The sequence below is a fragment of the Chelonoidis abingdonii genome, chromosome 11 (genome assembly GCF_003597395.2).
Source record: "Chelonoidis abingdonii isolate Lonesome George chromosome 11, CheloAbing_2.0, whole genome shotgun sequence".
Lineage (NCBI taxonomy): Eukaryota > Metazoa > Chordata > Testudines > Testudinidae > Chelonoidis > Chelonoidis abingdonii.
In genome coordinates this window covers 15,304,231-15,323,388 of record NC_133779.1, presented here as the reverse complement: position 1 = coordinate 15,323,388, position 19,158 = coordinate 15,304,231, and the positions used below count along the sequence as shown (strand labels likewise).

The 19,158-nt window shown below is 55.0% G+C and overlaps 1 protein-coding gene across 1 annotated transcript in view; it reads left to right on the top strand.

Moving 5' to 3' along the window:
- Nucleotides 1-3,651: 3,651 nt before the first annotated feature.
- The window catches only part of LOC116832340 (immunoglobulin superfamily member 1-like), a 37,652-nt gene continuing 22,145 nt past the window's right edge, over nucleotides 3,652-19,158 (top strand). Inside the window, exons 1-7 of the mRNA XM_075070743.1 lie at nucleotides 3,652-3,934; nucleotides 4,850-5,137; nucleotides 9,396-9,686; nucleotides 10,636-10,701; nucleotides 11,075-11,200; nucleotides 11,671-11,698; nucleotides 14,763-14,806. Coding sequence (XP_074926844.1) covers nucleotides 3,742-3,934; nucleotides 4,850-5,137; nucleotides 9,396-9,686; nucleotides 10,636-10,701; nucleotides 11,075-11,200; nucleotides 11,671-11,698; nucleotides 14,763-14,806 — 1,036 coding nt within the window. The 5' untranslated portion in view covers nucleotides 3,652-3,741. The remainder of the gene's footprint in view (nucleotides 3,935-4,849; nucleotides 5,138-9,395; nucleotides 9,687-10,635; nucleotides 10,702-11,074; nucleotides 11,201-11,670; nucleotides 11,699-14,762; nucleotides 14,807-19,158) is intronic.

Genomic DNA, 19,158 nt, shown 5'->3' with positions numbered 1-19,158 from the left:
GGGAGGTTGGGCAGCGCGGTGCTACGGGGGGCGGGGGGTTTGGTGGAGCAGCACTCTCTTTTTTTGTTTGGGGTGGCAAAAAAGTTAGAGCTGGCCCTGCCTCCAGCTACCTGAGCCCCAGCAGGCAGGTGACCCCGGGGGGAGCCGTGACCATCCGGTGTCAGGGTTGGCACCAGAACGCAACGTTCCTTCTGTACAAAGATGGAAACCCGAAAGTGCTGCAGGACACGGAGCCGGCTGGGGACATGGCTGAGTTTCCCATCAGCAGCGTGAGCCGGCGAGACGCAGGGAGCTACTGCTGTCGATATAGCACCACATCGGACCCGCCCATCTGGTCGCATCTCAGCGACCCTGGAGCTGGTGGTAGCTGGTGGGGGGCCCAGCCCCACACCCAGCCGGGCACTTGGGGAGGCTCTGAATTGATGGGATGCTCAGAGCCAGGCTCTGCCCTGAGCCCAGGGTCAAGCAGAGGGGATGCCTGGCTGGTAAGTGGGGATGGAGGCACTGGGACCTGAGGAGGGTGGTCCCCAACTAGGGAGCAGCAGCAGCTGATGGAGATTTGGGGCTGAGGGAGGGGGAAGCTGCAGAGCAGGGGGCCTTTCCCAGGTGCTTCTGGCCCCCCCATGGCAGGTGTTTGGGGGGAGCTGGCTGGGGGGAGCCAGGAGTTTAAGGGAAGTAGGGTGGGGGTATTGGGAGGCGGGTGAGGGCAGAGGGGCTGGGATGGAGGACAGGAGTTTGAGGGCAGACAGGATCCCCCCAGAAGGTCAGAGCTGGCGAGGTAGGATTGTTGGGGTGTTTGATGGGGGAGGGGCAGACTGTGCCCCCCAGGAGGGAGCTGCCATTTCTACCCCTCAGCAGCTTCCTCTCTCACTGCCCCTGCCTGCTCCTGCCCCCTGGGTCCCCCACTTTCTTTTCCCTCAGTCTCCTGCCCCCAAAACCCCCTCTGCCCCACATTCCCTGAGGGAGGTCTGGGGGGTGTGAGGGGATAGGGGAAGGGGTGGACAGAATGGGGGAGGGGACAGGGGGCATGAGGGGACCCAAGGGGTGGTGAAGGCACATGAGGCAGAATGGGGGGGATGGGGACCTGATGGGGTGACATGAGGGAACTACAGGCTGGGGGGACAGAATGGGGGAGGGCACATAGCCCAGGGGGAAGACTGGGGGGCTGAGGGGCCCAATGGGTGAACATTGGGGTGGGGGGTGAAGGGAAAATGAGCTGGGGAGCCAGAGCTGGGGCATTATTCTTGAGCTCTGTCCCCATGTTCTTGCCTCCTCCCCTTTCTGGAGGGTTGGTCGGCTCCTCCCTTCCCTCATGTCCCTTTCGCAGCATCCTGAGGCTGGAGAGGGAAGCTTGACTCAGCCGTGGGCCCCTGCGAGCTCTGCCCTGGGCCCTGAGCTGTGCAGACCCACGGCCCCGGGGATGGGCTGGGGAATGGACACGGGGCCTTTTACCTCTTGGGGGCTGGCTCTGATCTGTGTCCTTTTCTCTAAGCACCAGACCCCACCCCACAACCAGAGCCAGGGAGAGAACCCAGGAGTCCTGCCTCCCAGCCACCCCCACCCGAATCACTAGACCCCACTCTCCACCCACAGCTGGGGTACATAACAGGGTAGCTGCTGGGGCATCAAGTTCACGCAGAGTTTCACAAGCAGTATCAGAAACAGGAAGCAAGTGCCAGCTCTGGGCAAACTTCCTCTTTCGCGGATTTATCCACTGCGCTTTTAACAACTCAGGATCTACATTTATCCCTCCCTCCCCTGCTCACGGGGGCCAGAAACCACAACCCTCATCCCCTGTCCTGTCTCTCCCACATCACTCAGCTAAGAGGAGCATCTGCAGCGACACTACCTGAGAATGAGATTGGCCAAGTCCCTCCACCCTCATGCTCCAGGGCGGGCGCTGGGCCCCGCTGGGTCAGGAAGGAAAATCTGCCCTGCTCCATGGGAAAGGATTACTCCCTGGGGGGCACTGTTTGTGGGGGGTTGGGGGTGCCCTCCTCTGCTCTGAGCTGCTTCTCCAGGGAGGCTAGATGGTCCTGTTGGAAAAGGTCAGGGCAGCCTGGGCATCTCGTGACATATCCTGAGATTTCCCCATTCCCAGCTGGTCTCCAGACTGGGCAGTTCCCATCTGGGGGTGGGAGGTGATGGGTGGGAGCAGGGCTGGCTCCAGCCACCAGCATTCCAAGCAGGTGCTTGGAGCCGCAGTCTGCAAGGGGTGGCAGTCCGTGTGTATTTGCTCCCAAGCAGCGCGCTGAATTGCCACCGCCGCGGAAACGTGAGTGCTGCCCTAATGGCACACGGACTGCCCCCGCCCTCCGCAGCAGCAATTCGGCTCGCTGCTTGGGGCGGCGAAATCAGTAGAGCCGGCCCTGGGTGGGGGACCAGGGAGCTGCAGAAGGGGATGTGGTTTGCTGGGCGTTGCAGGGATCTGGCTTTGGTTTGACTGTGGTAAATTTGGGCTGGAGATTGCCGAGAAACCTACTGATGGGAAAAAAGGGGCCGAGCACATCACAGGCTTCCTGGGGCTGCAACTCCTGGCACAGTTCCTCATTCCGCTCGCACTCGGGCCTCAGGCTCAGTGGAGCTCAGCACTGGGGTGTTGGTGGCAGCTCTGAGGGACCCCCACTGCCCAATCATGGTGTCTGCTCTCACCATCCTTCTCGGTGAGTATCAGAGACAGCCAGGGTGTGTGCCCATGGGGCGGGGTGTATATGTGAAGGTCTGAGACCAGGGATTAGGATCAAGTTGCTCTGGAATCTAGTCACTAACAAGCCGTCTCCTCTCCAGGCTGCTGGCTGGCCGGGCACAGCAGGGTGTGGGGAGGTGAGTATCAGTCTGTGGGGAGGTGGGTAACATCAAGTGTGTGTGGGGGGGGAATGCATGAGGTAGGGAAAAGAGGAACTGAGCCCTGAACCTTCCCCAAAACTCAACCCAAACTCCCCCTGTGAGCTCAGACCCGGCCCCGTTCTTCTGTGCCCCCCTGCCCCAACCCCATGGAGTAACTGGGAGCCAAATCTGGCTCCCAGGGTCTGACAAAGCAGACGGGAACCGTCCCCTGGTTCAATGTCCTGCCCCCAACAGGCTGTTAGTGTTGGCGGGGGGGGGGGGGGGTGGGGCAACACATGGATTTATTTCAGCTCATACAAAGACTAACAGGGCCTGTCTATTGGCTTTAGATCCCCTTGGGGAACTGAAACGTTCACTGTCAGTGCAGCCGTGGGGAGAACCCCCCAGATCTGCCCCTGCCTCCAGATCCACCCTCAACAGCTCCCTCCCCAGCACTTACAGCCCCCCCGACACCGTTTCCAAGGCCTGGGGGAAGGTGGGTTTTGTGTGACCCCTGATGGTCACAGACTCTGTTTCCAATCCTGGGGTGGGGGGCAGAACTGCAAGGGGCCCAGTGGTCAGGCTCCCTGGCCGGCCTCAGAGGGGGCCGGTGGGGGCAGGTGATCTCTCATGCAGTTGGGTCCTGAGCTACGTCTGGGTGAACCCCCTGCCCCCAAGCCCCATGGGCAGACAGTGCCAACCCTGGTAGGGGACAGACTCCTAGAGAGGCCGAATGATGGATGGAGTGAATTGGGGCGGAGGGGAGGTGGGGGGGGGCTGTCTCCCCTGTTTAACTCCTGTCTCTTGTTGAAAGCAGGGCGTGAATACCCGAAACCCACCATCTCGGTGACCCCCAGCAGGGTGGTGGCACTCGGGGGAAGCGTCACCATCCGCTGTGAGGGTCAGTACTCCGGCATGATGTTCTTTCTGCATAAAGCTGGACACCCGAACCTGCAGGTGCGGACGGTGCGTGATTGGACTGTGGCTGAATTTCCCATCCCCAGTGCCAGCCAGGAAGATGGAGGGAGCTACACCTGCGACTATTGCCCCATAACGGATCAGAGTCGCTGGTCGTATCCCAGCGACCCCGTCGAGATCATTGTAGGAGGTGAGGGAGGGGCCCGGCCTCCCTGTTCCCAGCCCCACCCCCTGCCAGACCCTAACGGGGGCTCGGTGCCAATGGGACACTCAGAGCCAGGCTTTGCCCTCAACCCTAACCCAGCAGAGGGGACGCCCCTCCGGGGAATGGGGTTGGAGTCACTGGGGGTTCCCCAGCCAGGGGGGAGCAGCAGCCCCTGGAGACTTGGGGCAGGGAGACTACTTTAATGCTGCCCCTTGTGCGTAGCAACCATGAGTTGCTATTTAATCCTGTGATCCCATCCGCTCTGTTCTCCAGGCCCTGCCGGAGACGAATGAGGCAGGGGCTGCAGGAGAAGTGGTAGACTGGTCGACACATGCTGGGCTGGGACCCCAGAATGAGGAAGGGGGACCCCTGCCCCCAGGGGGAGCTGCAGGGTGGGGAGGGGGCTTTCCCAGGCAACACATCAGTTAGGGGGTGATGGGTGGAGCTGAAGGTTATAAACCTCAGTGTATAATAGAGACTTGCACAGTCCCCTACAAGTCGGTGGTGGTGCTGTGCACAGAACCCAGGATTCCTGGCCCCCATCCCCGCTGCTCTTCCCACTAGACCCCACTCCCCTCCCAGAGCCAGGGACAGGACCCAGGAGTCCTGGCTCCCAGCCCTCCCAGCAGAGAACCCAGGGAGTGACTGGACCCTGGAGACTGGCCTGGCCTGTCACCCGCCGGGGAGCAGAGCTCTGGGCCCCCAGGGGCTGGGGTTGCTCCGTGTCTCATGCTGTTAGCCCAGGGCTCAGAGGAAACTCTTGCCCCTGTGGAAAGGCATCCAGGAGCCCGTCCCCAGGGCCGCCGGGTCTGACCCACCACTGAGGCCGCGGGGTGAGGATGGGCCCCAGGAGTGAGTGACGGGGCCTATGTCTCACGGTTTGTCTGCTTCCCACTGCAGAGCCCAGCTACCCCAAACCCAGCATCTCCCTGCTGAGCCCCAGCGGGGGGGTCTCCCTGGGGGGAGCCATGACTGTCCGGTGTCGGGGGCAGTACCTGGGCAAGCGGTTCATGCTGAATAAAGAGGGTCGCCATGTCCAAAGTGTGGATTCGGATGGGTTTGGGGCTGAGTTTCCCATCAGCCATGTGAGCCGGGAGGACGGCGGGCGCTACAGCTGCTCCTATCGCAGCAAATCGGAGCTGTTCACTGAGTCGTACCCCAGCGACCCCGTGGAACTGGTGGTGAGAGGTGAGAGGCCCGGCTCAGCGTTCCTGTTCCCAGCCCCACCCCCAGCCAGACCCTCCTGGGGGCTTGGTGCCAATGGGACATTCAGAACCAGGCTCTGCCCTGAGCCCTGACCCTGCAGTTCGGAGCAGGGAGGCTATGTTAACGCTGCCCTTTGTGCGTAGGAACTGTGAGTCGCTATTCAATCCCGTGATCCCATCCCCTCTGTTCTCCAGGCCCCGCCCCAGGCAGTGCCCCAGCTGGAGCTGAATGTGGCAGGAGCTGCAGGAGAAGTGGTGTCTTGGCCACACATGACATATGAGGACCTCAAGAACTAGGCAGCTGCGGCTCCATGTCTGTGGGACTGAGAGCCCAGCTCGCAGGGCCGGGATTCTGTGTCAGGGGGTGTGGTAAATGTCTGTCCCAAATCTGGACTTTAGCGTACAAAATCTGGGTGCTTACTGTGAACCTTCCCAAGCTTATACCCAGCTTGGATCTTATCTCGCTGCCACCAGCCAAAGTTTTCCAGGGTTTCGGCCCCCTCGGGTTCCCCAAACCTTTCCTTGGGGGACCCCTCCAAGACCCAGAGCCCCTGGGTCTCCTCTATCTCATCCCCCAGCTTCCCCCCCTTTCCTGGGTTAGCCGGTGCGATGCTGTCCTATTCCCTTTGAATACAACCAGAGAGGCAATCTTGCTTCCCCGAGGCTATGCATTCAAACCTAGTCAGCTCACACAAGAGATTCACCCCTCCCTTTGTCCCGTAGCCTTTTCCTGCCCTGGGACAATAGGAAAGTAAGACACAGAGCTTGGGCTTTTCCCTCCCCCCGCCTAGCCTGTCACAGATATAACAGAGCTCCGGGCACAGAAATTCCTCTCCCCTCTGCCTCACTAGGAAAAGAAACTCCCACAAGTTTTAAAAAGAAACTTTATATAAAAAGAAAGAAAATACAGAACAATAATACTGCATTAAGAAACTCAATACAGGAATATGGCTTATAAGAAAATAGGAATAAACAGTCTGATTTAAAAGATAGCCCAATTAAACCAGTCCAGCAAATCAACACTCATGTAAATACAAATCAAAGCACATCACAGCCGATTACTTTGGTTCCTTTGTACTCACACTTGATAGTAGCTATTTGAAAAAAGATGGAGTTAGAAGAAAAGCTTGTTTACTCACAGCCGAGGAAAACAAAAAGACCCCGAGTTTCCAGTTCCCTCCCAGACTTTAAAAAAAATCCAGGTCTCTGATTGGTCCTCCGGTCAGGTGTTTGGTTCCCCCTTTGTTCACCCTTTACAGGTAAAAGAAAATTAACCCTTACCTATCTACTTATGACAGGGGGACTCTGGAAGAGAATCTCTGCCAGGGGCCCCTGGATCTGCCCGTGGCTGGGACCAGCTGGGGAATCTTAGAAGATTAGGGCTGGAAGAGACCTCAGGAGGTTCTAGTCCAACCCCTGCTCAAAGCAGGACCAACCCCAACAAAATCATCCCAGCCAGGGCGTTGTCAAGCCAGGCCTTGAAAACTTCTAATGAAGGAGATTCCACCACCTCCCTAGGGAACCCAGTCCAGTGCTTCACCACCCCCCTAGTGAAACAGTTTTTCCTAATATCCAACCTAAACCTCCTGCACTGCAACTTGAGACCATTACTCCTTGTTCTGTCATCTGCCACCACTGAGAACGGCCAAGCTACATCGTTTTTGGAACCCCCCTTCAGGTATCATAGAATCATAGACTTTAAGATCAGAAGGGTCTATTATGATAATTTAGTCTAACCTCCTGCACAACACAGGCTACAGAATCTCACCCATCCACTCCTGTATCAAACCTGTGTCTGAGCCTTTGAACTCCTCAAATCGTGGTTTAAAGACTTCAAGATGCAGAGGATCCTCCAGGAAGTGCCCCACGCTGCAGAGGAAGGCGAAAACCCCCCAGGGCCTCTGCCAATCTGCCCTGGAGAAAAATTCCTTCTTGCCCCCAAATATGGTGATCAGCTAAACCCTGAGCATGTGGGCAAGACTCACCAGCCAGCACTCAGGAAAGGATTCTCTGTAGTAACTCAGATCCCACCTCATCTAACATCCCATCACAGACCATTTGGCATATTTACCTCTAATAGTCAAAGACCAATTAATTGCCAGAATCAGGCTGTCCCATCATACCATCCCCTCCATAAACTTATCAAGCTTAGTCTTGAAGCCAGATGTGTCTTTTGTCCCCACTGCTTCCCTTGGAAGGCTGTTCCAGAACTTCACTCCTCTAATGGTTAGAAACCTTCATCTAATTTCAAGTCTAAACTTCCTGATGGCTAGTTTATATCCATTTATTCTTGTTTCCACATTGGTACTGAGTTTAAATAATTCCTCTCCCTCCCTGGTATTTATCTCTGTGATATATTTATAAAAAGCAATCATATCCCCCCTCAACCTTCTTTTGGTTAGGTTAAACAAGCCAAGCTCTTTCAGTCTCCTTTCATAAGACAGGTTTTCCATTCCTTGGATCATCCTAGTAGCCCGTCTCTGAACCTGTTCAAGTTTGAATTCATCCTTCTTAAACATGGGACATAAGGGAGACCAGAATGCACCACTAGCTACTTCCAGATGAGGGGTCTCACCAGCGCTCTGTAAACTATAACACGGGTAACTAACACCTCCTATATCTCCATGGCTGCAGCTAGATACTTTTCCAGCACTGGTGATGCATCCCAAAGACCGGCAATTAGGCTTTTTGAATAATGGCCAATCATCAAGTGGTGGCTCATACGTTCGTCCTGTGATTAACCATATACTCCAAAGTTGTGCTCTTCTCTGATACTCAAAACTGTTGGCTGTAAATTCCCTAACATGCCTGACTCTTGACATTATGATCACTTATTAAATATTCGATCCAGCTTTTACGAAGGTCATCCACGTCTTCTATGGTATGATATCCCGAGCGCGTCCCACTCTCTGAAGCTATTGGACGCGATAATAACCCTCTCGGCTTTGTGTCTCCCAACTGTCGATTCACCGACATCATTCCTGCTTTTTTGCCACAAGTGTCCCGAGTAGTATAAAACAGCGTTAAATAACGAATTGGGTCCCAAAACGATCCCTGAGGAATCCACTCGGTAACCTCCCTCCCAGCCTGACAATTCAACCTTGTTCAGGCTACACAACCCTTCGTAGTCTCCCCTAACCAGTTCCTATCTACCCTTCAATTTTCATTACTTTGATCCCCATCTTTTCCAATTTAGCTATAAGAAATTCCCAGTGGGACATATCAAATGCTTACTGAATCAAAGTAAATTAGATCCCACTGCATTCGTTTGTCTAAAAAATTCGTTACCTTCTCAAAGGAAGTGAGTCAGGTTGGTTTGGCACGATGCTCCCCTTTTGTGAAAACCATGTTGTATTTTTCCCAAGTTACCATTTTCCTCAAGTTCCTTAAACCATTCTTCTTCAAAATTTTTCCAAGAACCTGTGACATACCTAGAGATGTCCAAACTAACAGGCCCTATAGTTGCTACGGATCACTTTATTTTCCCTTTTCTATAGAAATTGAAGGACTATGTTATCAATTCTCCAGCGTACAATACAACCCCGTGAGTTTTACGATATCATTCAAAAATTCTTGTAATCATGCAAGGGGCTTGCAATTTTGTCATGTGCCCAGTTCCTTAATTATTCATTGGATAGATTATCTGGCCCCCCGAGTTAGGCCCATTAAGCAAGCTGTTGGTTTGGCTTACCTTGATGTGGTAATATTCACCTCACATTCCTACTATTCCCATTTGTCATCCTACCATTATACCCTAAGGCCTCATTAAGACTGAGGCAAAAATACTTGTTTAGTTGTGGCCTTGTCCCATAGATTAGTCGCTACCTCACTCCACGTCCAATCGACTCCAAGTGTTAACTACGTCCCACCATATCTCTCTCCGCCGAGGGGCGCGGGGGGCGTCCTCAGTGTTTAACGGTCCCACTTCTTTCTTTGTTTTCTTCTTATTTATCTGGCTGTAGAACCTTATACTATTGGTTTTAATTCCCTTTGTGAGGTCCAACTCTACACGGCTTTTGGCCTTTCTCACTTTATCGCTACATGTTCTGACCTCAATAAGGTAGCTTTCCTTGCTGATCCCTCCCATCTTCCATTCCTAGTAGGCTTTCTGCTTTTTCTTAATCACTTCTCTGAGTTGAAGGCTGCTATCAAATCCCCGCTCACTCTTCTTTTCTGCAGCTGGAGGCCGGGGCTGGGTGGGTGCCCGGGTCTGGCTCTCACAGCCTGTCTCCTGTGCGCAGATCCCAGCTTACCCAGACCCTCCATCTCTCTGAGCCCCACTGGGGTCACCACCCCAGGGACAAACGTCACCATCCGCTGTGAGGGGCAGCGCCGGGACGTGAGGTTCTTCCTGCACAAGGCTGGAGACCTGAACCCGCAGCAACAAGTGGACTCTGCTGGGGTCAGGGCCGAGTTCCGCATCCTGACCGTGGGCCGGCAGCACGGAGGGAACTACAGCTGCAGCTACCGGCCTCGACTGCAGCCTTTCATCTCGTCATATGCCAGCAGCTCTGTGGAGCTGGTGGTAGCAGGTGAGGGGCCTGGCTCCACATCCCTGCTCCCAGCTGGACCCTCAGAAGGTCATCACCCTAATGGGAGATGGTCAGAGCCAGGGTCTGCCCAGAGCCGTAGGACTCACCTGGACAGGGAGCAGGGACAATGTCACTGGGGGGTTCCCCAGCAGCTCCTGGAGGTTCAGGGCTGGGGGAGGGGGGATCCCTGCCCCCAGGGGGAGCTGCAGAGCAGGGGCCTTTCCCAGGGGATGCTCCCACGGCTGCCCTGACACTGGGGCTCACAGAGGATTCAGGACCTGGGGCTGCCAAGCTGGCACCGTCCCCAGCCACAAACCCCCGTCCCCAGAGTGACAGTGACGATCGATGCTGAGTCACGGGCTGAGGTAGATTAAGGTTTCCTGGGGCCCTGGGCTAGGGCAAGGAGGATCCCTCCCCACCTTTCCACCTGCGTCCCTCTCCTGTTCGGCCCCGCCCATGGCTCCGCCCCTTTCTCCCCCTTCCCCAGCGCCCCGCCCCTATTCCACCCACAGCCCCGCCCCATTCCATCCCCACACTGCAGTCCTGCAACCCACTTGCTACTTTCTGCCCCCCGCCCCACAGTCCCAATGCAGGAGATGCTCTGTCCCCCTGCCCCGGCCCCGGGGTGCAGTGGGAAGTGAGAGCTCCCACAGCCCTGAGGCCGCGGCAGGTAGGGAGAGCTCCTCTCATCCCGTGGCTGCAAAGGAGGTCCCAATTCTAAGGCTTCATCTGCCCCCCTTCCCCCGTGCTTCTGCAGGGGACCAGGTTCGGGGTGCTAGGGCTTCTCCCAGCCTGCTCACCCAATGGCCAAGGCTCCGGGACCCCCAGGCATGGGTCCTGTAGGTGCAGTGACTGATCCACCACTGGTTGTGGAGGATGGGGGGCGATCTCTGAGTCGGTGTTTCAGCCCCTCCCGCTGCCCCGATGGACACTGATTCTATTCCCACAGGGGGAACCGACCTGACCCAGCATGGAACAGCGCCAGCTCCCACCCGCCCGGGCAGCACGGGGCCAGGTACTGGGGCCAGCGGGGAATTTACTGAGTCACAGATTATGGGGCAGCTTCCCCCAGTGGTTGCCCAGGGGGAGAGATGGAGGCTGTTCTCAGGGGCAGTGACTCCTGCCCTGCTAATGGATTTGGGAGGGGAGCAAAGCCTCCTGCTCAGACACGAACCCATTGCTAATGGGGCAGCTGGAGGCTTCCTCTGGGGGAGCTGGGCCCCATCAGTGGCTACAGGTTGGGGGGGGGCCTGGAACTCCCTGCGAAGCAACTAGCATGGGAGGCAGGATACCAGGCTAGATGGGCCCATTGGACTGAGTCGGTGTGGCCATGAGGAAAGGGGTGAAATGCCTTAGAAATGATGACCAGGCCTGCTGCTGTTTCCCAGGCAGATCAGAATCGACAGCACCTCCAGGTCTGACCAGCCCCATCATCGCTGGGGCAAGCGCAGCAGCCGCCGTCCTCCTCCTCCTCCTCCTCGTGGCCTTCATCTGCTTCAGAAGGACCCGAGCCAGTAAGTGCCCCACCCAGTGAGGGAAGGGTTAAACCTGGGATAGGGGCTGTGCCAGGAAAGCCAAGGAGTGTGGTGTGGGCTCAGCACGGGGTCCTGCTGCATGGGTAATCCCTGTACACACAGCTGTGCCACCCCAGAGGTGGATGCATCTGAGCACTGGGTGAGGGGTCCCTGAATAAAGAGCCACTGGCACCATGCCTCTCAGGTTCATTATAGCGAGTCACTAACGAGGGAGGATTGGGGACTGAAAAAGCCCCCACAAGTTAATCTGCCCCTCCCCCCGGTGCATGCTCTGATGTTGTGCTGCCCCTGCTGATCCGTCCTGCCCCAGCAGGGATCCAGGCTCAGCACCAGCAGCAGAGGGGAGCGCTCCAGGCACCCCCATCCCTGCTGCCTTGTGTGGGGCCGGGCACTGGTACCGGGGGATCCCGATCGGCTCATGGGGGATTCTGGTTTGTGTCCCTCTACAGGAAAAGGATCCACACCAAGACCGAGCAGGTAGGAACCTGGCTCCTCCCCCATCCTGATGGACCTGCTGGGTCACAAGGTCCTGGGTTCTGTCCCCGGCTCTGGGGGGAGTGGGCGGTTGGGAGCCAGGACTCCTCAGAGATGCTCTGGGCCTGCTGACAGTGGAGGGGCAGAACCCCAGAACAGCTGGAGTCACACCATACCCACCCACCCCCTCGGAAAGCAGTGACACCCCCCACCATGCAGCTCCCAGCTGTTCCTCTGCTCCTGCCTCTGCCTCTCCCTGTCCAGCGCAACTCCCCAGCTCAGCAGCTTCGCAGGGAGGGGCCCGGCTGCACCATGTGACTGAGCAATCTTGGGAATGGTCACGTATGTGACGCATTGGATCACAGAGACTCCCTTTGGGACTGACACCTGATGTGCCAAGCCTATCTCTGAGCTTGTTTTCCCTGGCAGCTTGGGACTTCAGAACCTTGCCCAGTTTGAACCAGACTTGCTAGCCGCTATAAACGTAGACCCTGGTCTGAACAATGTCCCCCCAAAGCTGCAGGCTTAAATTAAACCAGCTTAAGAAGTGCTCCTGTCTCCAACACTCAAATGCCAAGCTCCCAATGGGGTCCAAACCCTAAATAAATCTGTTTTACTCTGTATACAGGGTAAACTCATAAATTGTTGGCCCTCTATGACACTGATAGAGAGATCTGCACGGCTGTTTGTCCCCCTCCCAGGTATTGGTACATACTCTGGATTAATTAATATAAAAAGTAGGATTTAAGTGAATTACTGAGCAAAATAAAATAGAACACACACGTCTATGCCTAATACAGTAAGAAACTGAATACAGATAAAATCTCACCCTCGGAGGAGTTCCAGTGAGCGTCCTCTTACAGACGAGTCTCCTTCTCGTCTGGGTCCAGCAATCACTCACACCCCCCTGCAGTTACTGTCCTTCGTTCCAGTTTCTTTCAGGTATCCTTTGGGGTGGAGAGGCCAGCTGAAGACCAAATGGAAGGGTCTCCCGGGGGCTTAAATACTTTCTCTTGTGGGTGGAGACTCCCTCCTCTCTCCTGTCCTGAATTCAGCTCCAACACGGAGTTTTGGAGTCCCATGGACAAGTCACATGTCCATGCATGACTCAGTTCCTTAGCAGCCTGGCCACATTCCCCGGAAAGCTCAGATGTGGATTGGCATCTCCACGTTCATTGTTAGCTTAAGTGTTTCTTGATTGGGCGCTTACTGAGAATAGTTTTTTCTCAGGAAGCTGACCAACTGCTTCACTGAGGCTACTTAGAATCAAACAAGCACACAGCCAATATTCATAACTTCAAATAGAACAATGACACATGCATACAAATAGGATGAATATATCCAGTAGATCCTAACCTTTACAGAGAGATGTTACATGGCATATGTAGCTAAAACATATTCCAGTTATGTCATATATACCTTCATAAGCGTATTTCCATAAAGCCTTATGGGGTGCAACATCACAGGGTTGCCTGGTCGAAAAGGGACCCTGGCAGCTCCAGCTGGCACTGCCAACCAGCCCGTTAAAAGTCAGGTCGGCGGCACAGCAGGGCCCTGGGGCTAAGGCAGGCTCCCTGCCTGCCCTAGCTCCATACGGCTCCCAGGAGTGGCTGTCAGGTCCCTGCGGCCCCTAGGCTCTGGGGTGGCCAGTGAGGCTTCACGTGGTGCCCCTGCCCCAGTGCCAGCTCAGCAGATTCCATGGGTCAGGATCCGTGACCAATTTGAACTGTGGGGAGCAGAGCCTGTGGGTGCAAAGGCAGCATGAGGTGCACCTCACAGAGCCACCATAGGGACTGGGTGGCTGCTTTCTTGAGCCCTAGTAAGCACTGCTGGGACCCTGAACCCCTTCATGGAATATTAGTGTAGGAAGAGACCTCAGGAGCTTCTTATTTAGAATCACAGACTAGAGTATCAGGGTTGGAAGGGACCTCAGGAGGTCATCTAGTCCAACCCCTTGCTTAAAGCAGGATCAATTCCCAGACAGATCTTTACCCCAGTTCCCTAAATGGCCCCCTCAAGGATTGAACTCACAACCTTGGGTTTAGCAGGCTAATGCTCAAACCACTGAGTTATCCCTTCTAGTCCAACCCCCTGCTCAAAGCAGGGCCAACCCCAACTAAATCATCCCAGCCAGGGCTTAATCAGGCTGGGCCTGAAAAACCTCTAAGGATGGAGATTCCACCACCTCCCTAGGGAACCCATTCCAGTGCTTCACCACCCTCCTAGGGAAATAGTGTTTCCTAATATCCAACGTAAACCTCCCCCACTGCAACTTGAGACCATTGCTCCTTGTTCTGTCATCAGGTACCACTGAGAACAGTCTAGATCCATTCCTCTTTGGAACCCCCTTCAGGTAGTTGAAAGCAGCTATCAAATCGCCCCTCATTCTCTCCTCTGCAGACTAAACAGTCCCAGTTCCTCAGGCTTGGCTACATTGGCACTTTAACAGCGCTGCACACTTTCGCGCTCAGGTGTGGAACAAAATCACCCCCCTGAGCGCTTGCAAGATGCAGCGCTGTAAAGTGTCAGTGTAATCAGGGCGGCAGCGCTGGGAGCGCGGCTCCTAGCGCTGCACGCTACACCCATAAGGGATGTGGTTTACACTCACACTTCAAAGCGCTGCCGGGGCAGCGCTTTGAAATGTCTAATGTAGCCATACCCTCAGCCTCTCCTTGTAAGTCGTGTGTCCCAAACTCTTGACCATTTTCATTGCCCTCCGATGGACTCTCTCCAAATTGTCCACATCCCTTCTGTAGTGGGGGGACCAAAATTGGATGCATAAAACATTCCAATTATGTCATATTTACTTTGATATTTCCATAAAGCATTATGGGGTGCAATGCCACAATGTGACCCTGCATGTCCCCACCCACCTATCGCCTCTGACTGGGTTCTGTCCCCAGCTCTGGCAGGGGAGTGGGGTCTAGTGGTTGTGGCGGGGGAGGGGGTTAGGGAACAGGGTCAATGTGAGGCAGAATGGTGGGGCTCTCTGGGTGTATTGTGGAATCTCCCTGAGGGTGGGGGGGATATGACATTTACAAGTGGATTTTCTCTCTTTTAATACCAGCCCCTTGGGTGTGTTGAAGGCCCCAGCTCAGCAAGACCCCGTTTGTGAGTAACACACCCAAGGGGGTACCGGGGTGGGGCAGGACCCCTTGAGCAGGGGTGGGCTTGTGGGGGTTCCACCCATATGGGGCAGGCCCTGATTTACAGCTGCTGCTGGGCGGGACCAAGCAGAGGGTCCCAGAGATAGCTGGTGGCAACTGAGCTTCCTGCCTCCTCCTGACCAGCTCCCTGTGGTCACCCTCCCTTCCTAGGTCAGGGACTCCCTCTGTGCGCCCCCCATTCTCCCCCCCCCCAGGCCCGGGGCTTTGTGTGTCTCCCCTTCATTTCTCCATCAGACCTTCCCAGCCAGTGACCTGGGAAGAATAACTATCCATTTCTGGCTCCCAGCCCCCTGCTCTAACCACTAGACCCCACTCCCCTCCCAGAGCCAGGAAGAGAACCCAGGAGTCCTGGCTCCCAGTCCCCCCTGCTCTAACCACTAGACCCCACTCCCCTCCCAGAGCCAGGGATTGAACCCAGATATTCTGACTCCCAGCCCCACTCCCACCCCGCCATAACCCCCTGGACTCTGCTGCTATCTCTGTGCCTCAGTTTCCCTTTCTGTAACATATGGCTAATGACCCTGGCCCATGCTGTGGGGTGGGGGAGGGGTGGCTCTGCCGGGCTCTGACCCCCTGGTTGGACAGAGGGGTCGGAGCTGGGTGTGGGGTTCTGCTCTGGGCCGGCCGGGGGTGCAGCTCAGTGGGTGTTTCTGTTCCGCAGATGCCTCCGTTGACGAAGGGAAAGAGATGCAGACCCTGGTAAGTGTCCCCTGTTCCACCATGGGCCTGGCCCCCAACCCTGATCCACTTGGGCCCCACTCACCTGATCTGGCACACTCAGTGGATGGGGTGGGGGTCGGGTTCCTAGGAGGGTCTTATGGGATTGCAGCTCAGGTTGCAGGGGTGTGTGTGTGTGTGTGTATGTGTACGTGTGTTCCTGTCACCCCCAGCTGGAGGGGACAAGCTCTGCTCTATGTGAATGTGTACACACACACACACACACACACACACACCAGTGACTCTCTCCCCTTCTAGCCTCAGGAGCCCAACCCTGGTGCTGACGGACTCACCTACGCCGAGCTGGACAGCCGGGCGCTGCAGGCCAAGCGGGGGGGCCCGGCCCCTGCCCCCGAGCCTGCCCAGCCCAGCGTGTACGCTGCGATCAACGTGAGCCGAGGAGCCCCGCAGTGAAAGCCCCCCGCAGCCACTGGGCGCTAGTCCCCAGAGGCAACAGACTCACAGACGTTAAGGCCAGAAGGGTCCATCGTGATCATCTAGTCTGAGCTGCTGCACATCACAGGCCACAAAGCCTCACCCACCCACTGCTGTCGCAGCCTCCAGCTGAGTCACTGATGGCCTCAAATCATGGGTTAGAGCAAGGGTCTCCAAACTTTATGAGACGAGGACCATATTAGATTTTTTAAGGGGCTCCGTGGGCCAAAGCGACTGTGAAAGAAATTAAATATATGCAAATATATGCAAAATCGTTAAAAAACAACACTACTTTACTGTGTCCGTGTTGCATTAAATTCTAAATTAGGTAAAAAAGTTAATTGATGCAGGTACTGTGAAAATCACATGAAATATTTGTCAATACATTAAAAGTCATTTCATATTTTTTTTTAAATGTTATTTCGAAAAAGTCACACATTTGGATCATACAAATACTGTTTGGTTCTATTAGTGCTGTAGTTAAAATTTAACCGTTACGAAATTGTTAATTTCCATCTTCTTTACTCATTTATTGGAGATATAATTAAGCATCTGGCTTGTATTTTTACTCTAAGGCAGAGGTCCGTGCCTGCTTGGCTGCAGCAACGACTCTCCCCTACGTTGGCTTCCCTTTTGGGGGGACACTGGCTCCCAGAGGCACTCACCCTTCTGCACAGCTCAGCTGTGCTCCCCCTCCCCCCCAGTTGCTGCTGGCAGCCCCTCCCCTTGCCTGCTCGATGTGCCTACTTAGATGTTCGAGTCTCCCCTGTTGGTTGGAGGGCCCTACAAATGGAAGCCCCGTGCTGGATCTGGGAACAGGGCAACCTCAGGAGGTGTCAAGAGGTGCCCAGGCTGCTTTGACCTTTTCCAACAGGCCCGTCTAGCCTCCCTGGAGCAGCCACTTAGGGCAGAGGAGGGCTCTGTTCCCACATCCCCCAAAGGAGCGACCCTCTCTCTGGTGCATGAGGGTGGAGGGACCTGGCCAACCTCCTTCCCAGGTAGTGTCACTGCAGAATCTATTCTTAGTCAAGTGACGTGGCAGAGAGATGGGATGGGGGGCTGGGAGGGGTTGTGGTTTCCAGTCCCCATGAGGGGGGCATGAAGAGATAAATGTAGATCCTGAGCTCTTAAAGGAACAGCCGATAAATCCACGAAAGGGGAAGTCTGCCCAGAGCCGGCGCTTGCTTCATGTTTCTGCTACTGCCAGAGAAACTCTGTAAAAAGAACGAGGAGTCCTTGTGGCACCTTAGAGACTAACAAATTTATTAGGACATAAGCTTTTGTGGGCTAAAACCCACTTCATTGGATGCATGCAGTGGAAAATACAATAGATAGATAGATTAGATAGAAGATGAAAAAATGGGTGTTGCCATACCTACTCTAACGAGACATCAATTAAGGTGGGCTATTATCAGCAGGAGAAAAAAAACTTTTGTAGTGATAATCAGAATAGCCCATTTCAAATGGTTGACAAGAAGGTGTGAGTAACAGTAGGGGGAAATTAGCATGGGGAAATAGTTTTTAGTTTGTGTGATGACTCATCCACTCCCAGTCTTTATTCAAGCCCAATTTAATGGTGTCCAATTTGCAAATTAATTCCAGTTCTGCAGTTTCTTGTTGGAATCTGTTTTTGAAGTTTTTTTTGTTGAAGGATTGTGACTTTTAAGTCTGTAATTGAGTGACCAGGGAGGTTGAAGTGTTCTCCGAATGGTTTTTAAATGCTATAATTCTTTACATCTGATTAGTGTCCATTTATTCTTTTGCATAGAGGCTGTCCGGTTTGGCTAATGTACATGGCAGAGGGGCGTTGCTGGCACATGATGGCATCTATCACATTGGTAGATGTGCAGGTGAACAAACCCCTGATGATGTGGCTGATGTGATTAGGCCCTATGATGGATGGTGTCCCTTAAATAGATATGTGGACAGAGTTGGCACCGGGTTTTGTTACAGAGTTTGATTCCTGGGTTAATGTTTTATTGTGTGGTGTGCGGTTGCTGGTGAGTATTTGCTTCAGGTTAGGGGGCTGTCTGTAAGCGAGGACTGGCCTGCCTCCCAAGATCTGTGAGAGCGAGGGATCGTCCTTCAGGATAGGTTGTAGATCCTTGATGTTGTGCTGGAGAGGTTTTAGTTGGAGGCTGAAGGTGACGGCTAGTGGGGTTCTGTTATTTTCTTTGTTGGGCCTGTCCTGTAGTAGGTGACTTCTGGCTCTGTCAATCTATTTCTTCACTTCAGCGGGTGGGTATTGTAGTTTTAATAATGCTTGACAGAGATCCTGTAAGTGTTTGTCTCTGTCTGAGGGATTGGACCAAAGGCGGTTGTATAGTAGGGCTTGGCTGTAGACAATAAGATAACGTGATGTGGTTTGGATGAAAGCTGGAGGCACGTAGGTAAGTACAGCGGCCAGTAGGTTTCCGTAAAACTCTGTGTAAACCTGATGCCCAGCACCTACTCTGTTATATACCCTGGCTCTGGGAGGGGAATTGGATCTTGTGATTGGGGTGGGGGTGGCTGGGAGCCAGGACTCCTGGGTTCTCTCCCTGGCTCTGGTTGTGGGGTGGGGTCTGGTGCTTAGAGAAAAGGACACAGATCAGAGCCAGCCCCCTAGAGGTGAAAGGCTCCGTGTCCCTTCTCCATCCCATCCCCGGGGCAGCGGGTCTGTGCAGCTCATGGCCCAGGGCAGAGCTCACAGGGGTCGACCGGCTGAGCAGAGTTTCCCACTCCAACCCCAGGATGCTGCGAAAGGGACATGGGGGGAGGGGGAGCTGACCAGCCCCCCAGAAAGGGAAGGGGGCAAGAACACGGGGACAGAGCTCAAGAGAAACTGGTCTCCCTGGCAAATGCCCCAGGTCTGGCTCCCCAACTGCGTTGCCCTTCACCCCCCACCCCCAACTTTCACTCATTGGGCCCCTCAGCCCCCCGATATTCCCCTTGGCCTGTGTCCCCTCCCCCATTCATGTCCCCTCACCCCTGTCCTGTGTCCCCTCATGTCCCTGGCTGTCCCCCCATTCTGTCCCCCCAGCCTGTAGTTCCCTCATGTCCCCCCCATTAGCTCCCCACCCTCCCAGTTCTGCCCCATCCCGTGTCCCTTCACCCCCCGTTGTGCCCCCCACGTCTCATCCTCTGTTCTCCCCCCGCGTCCCC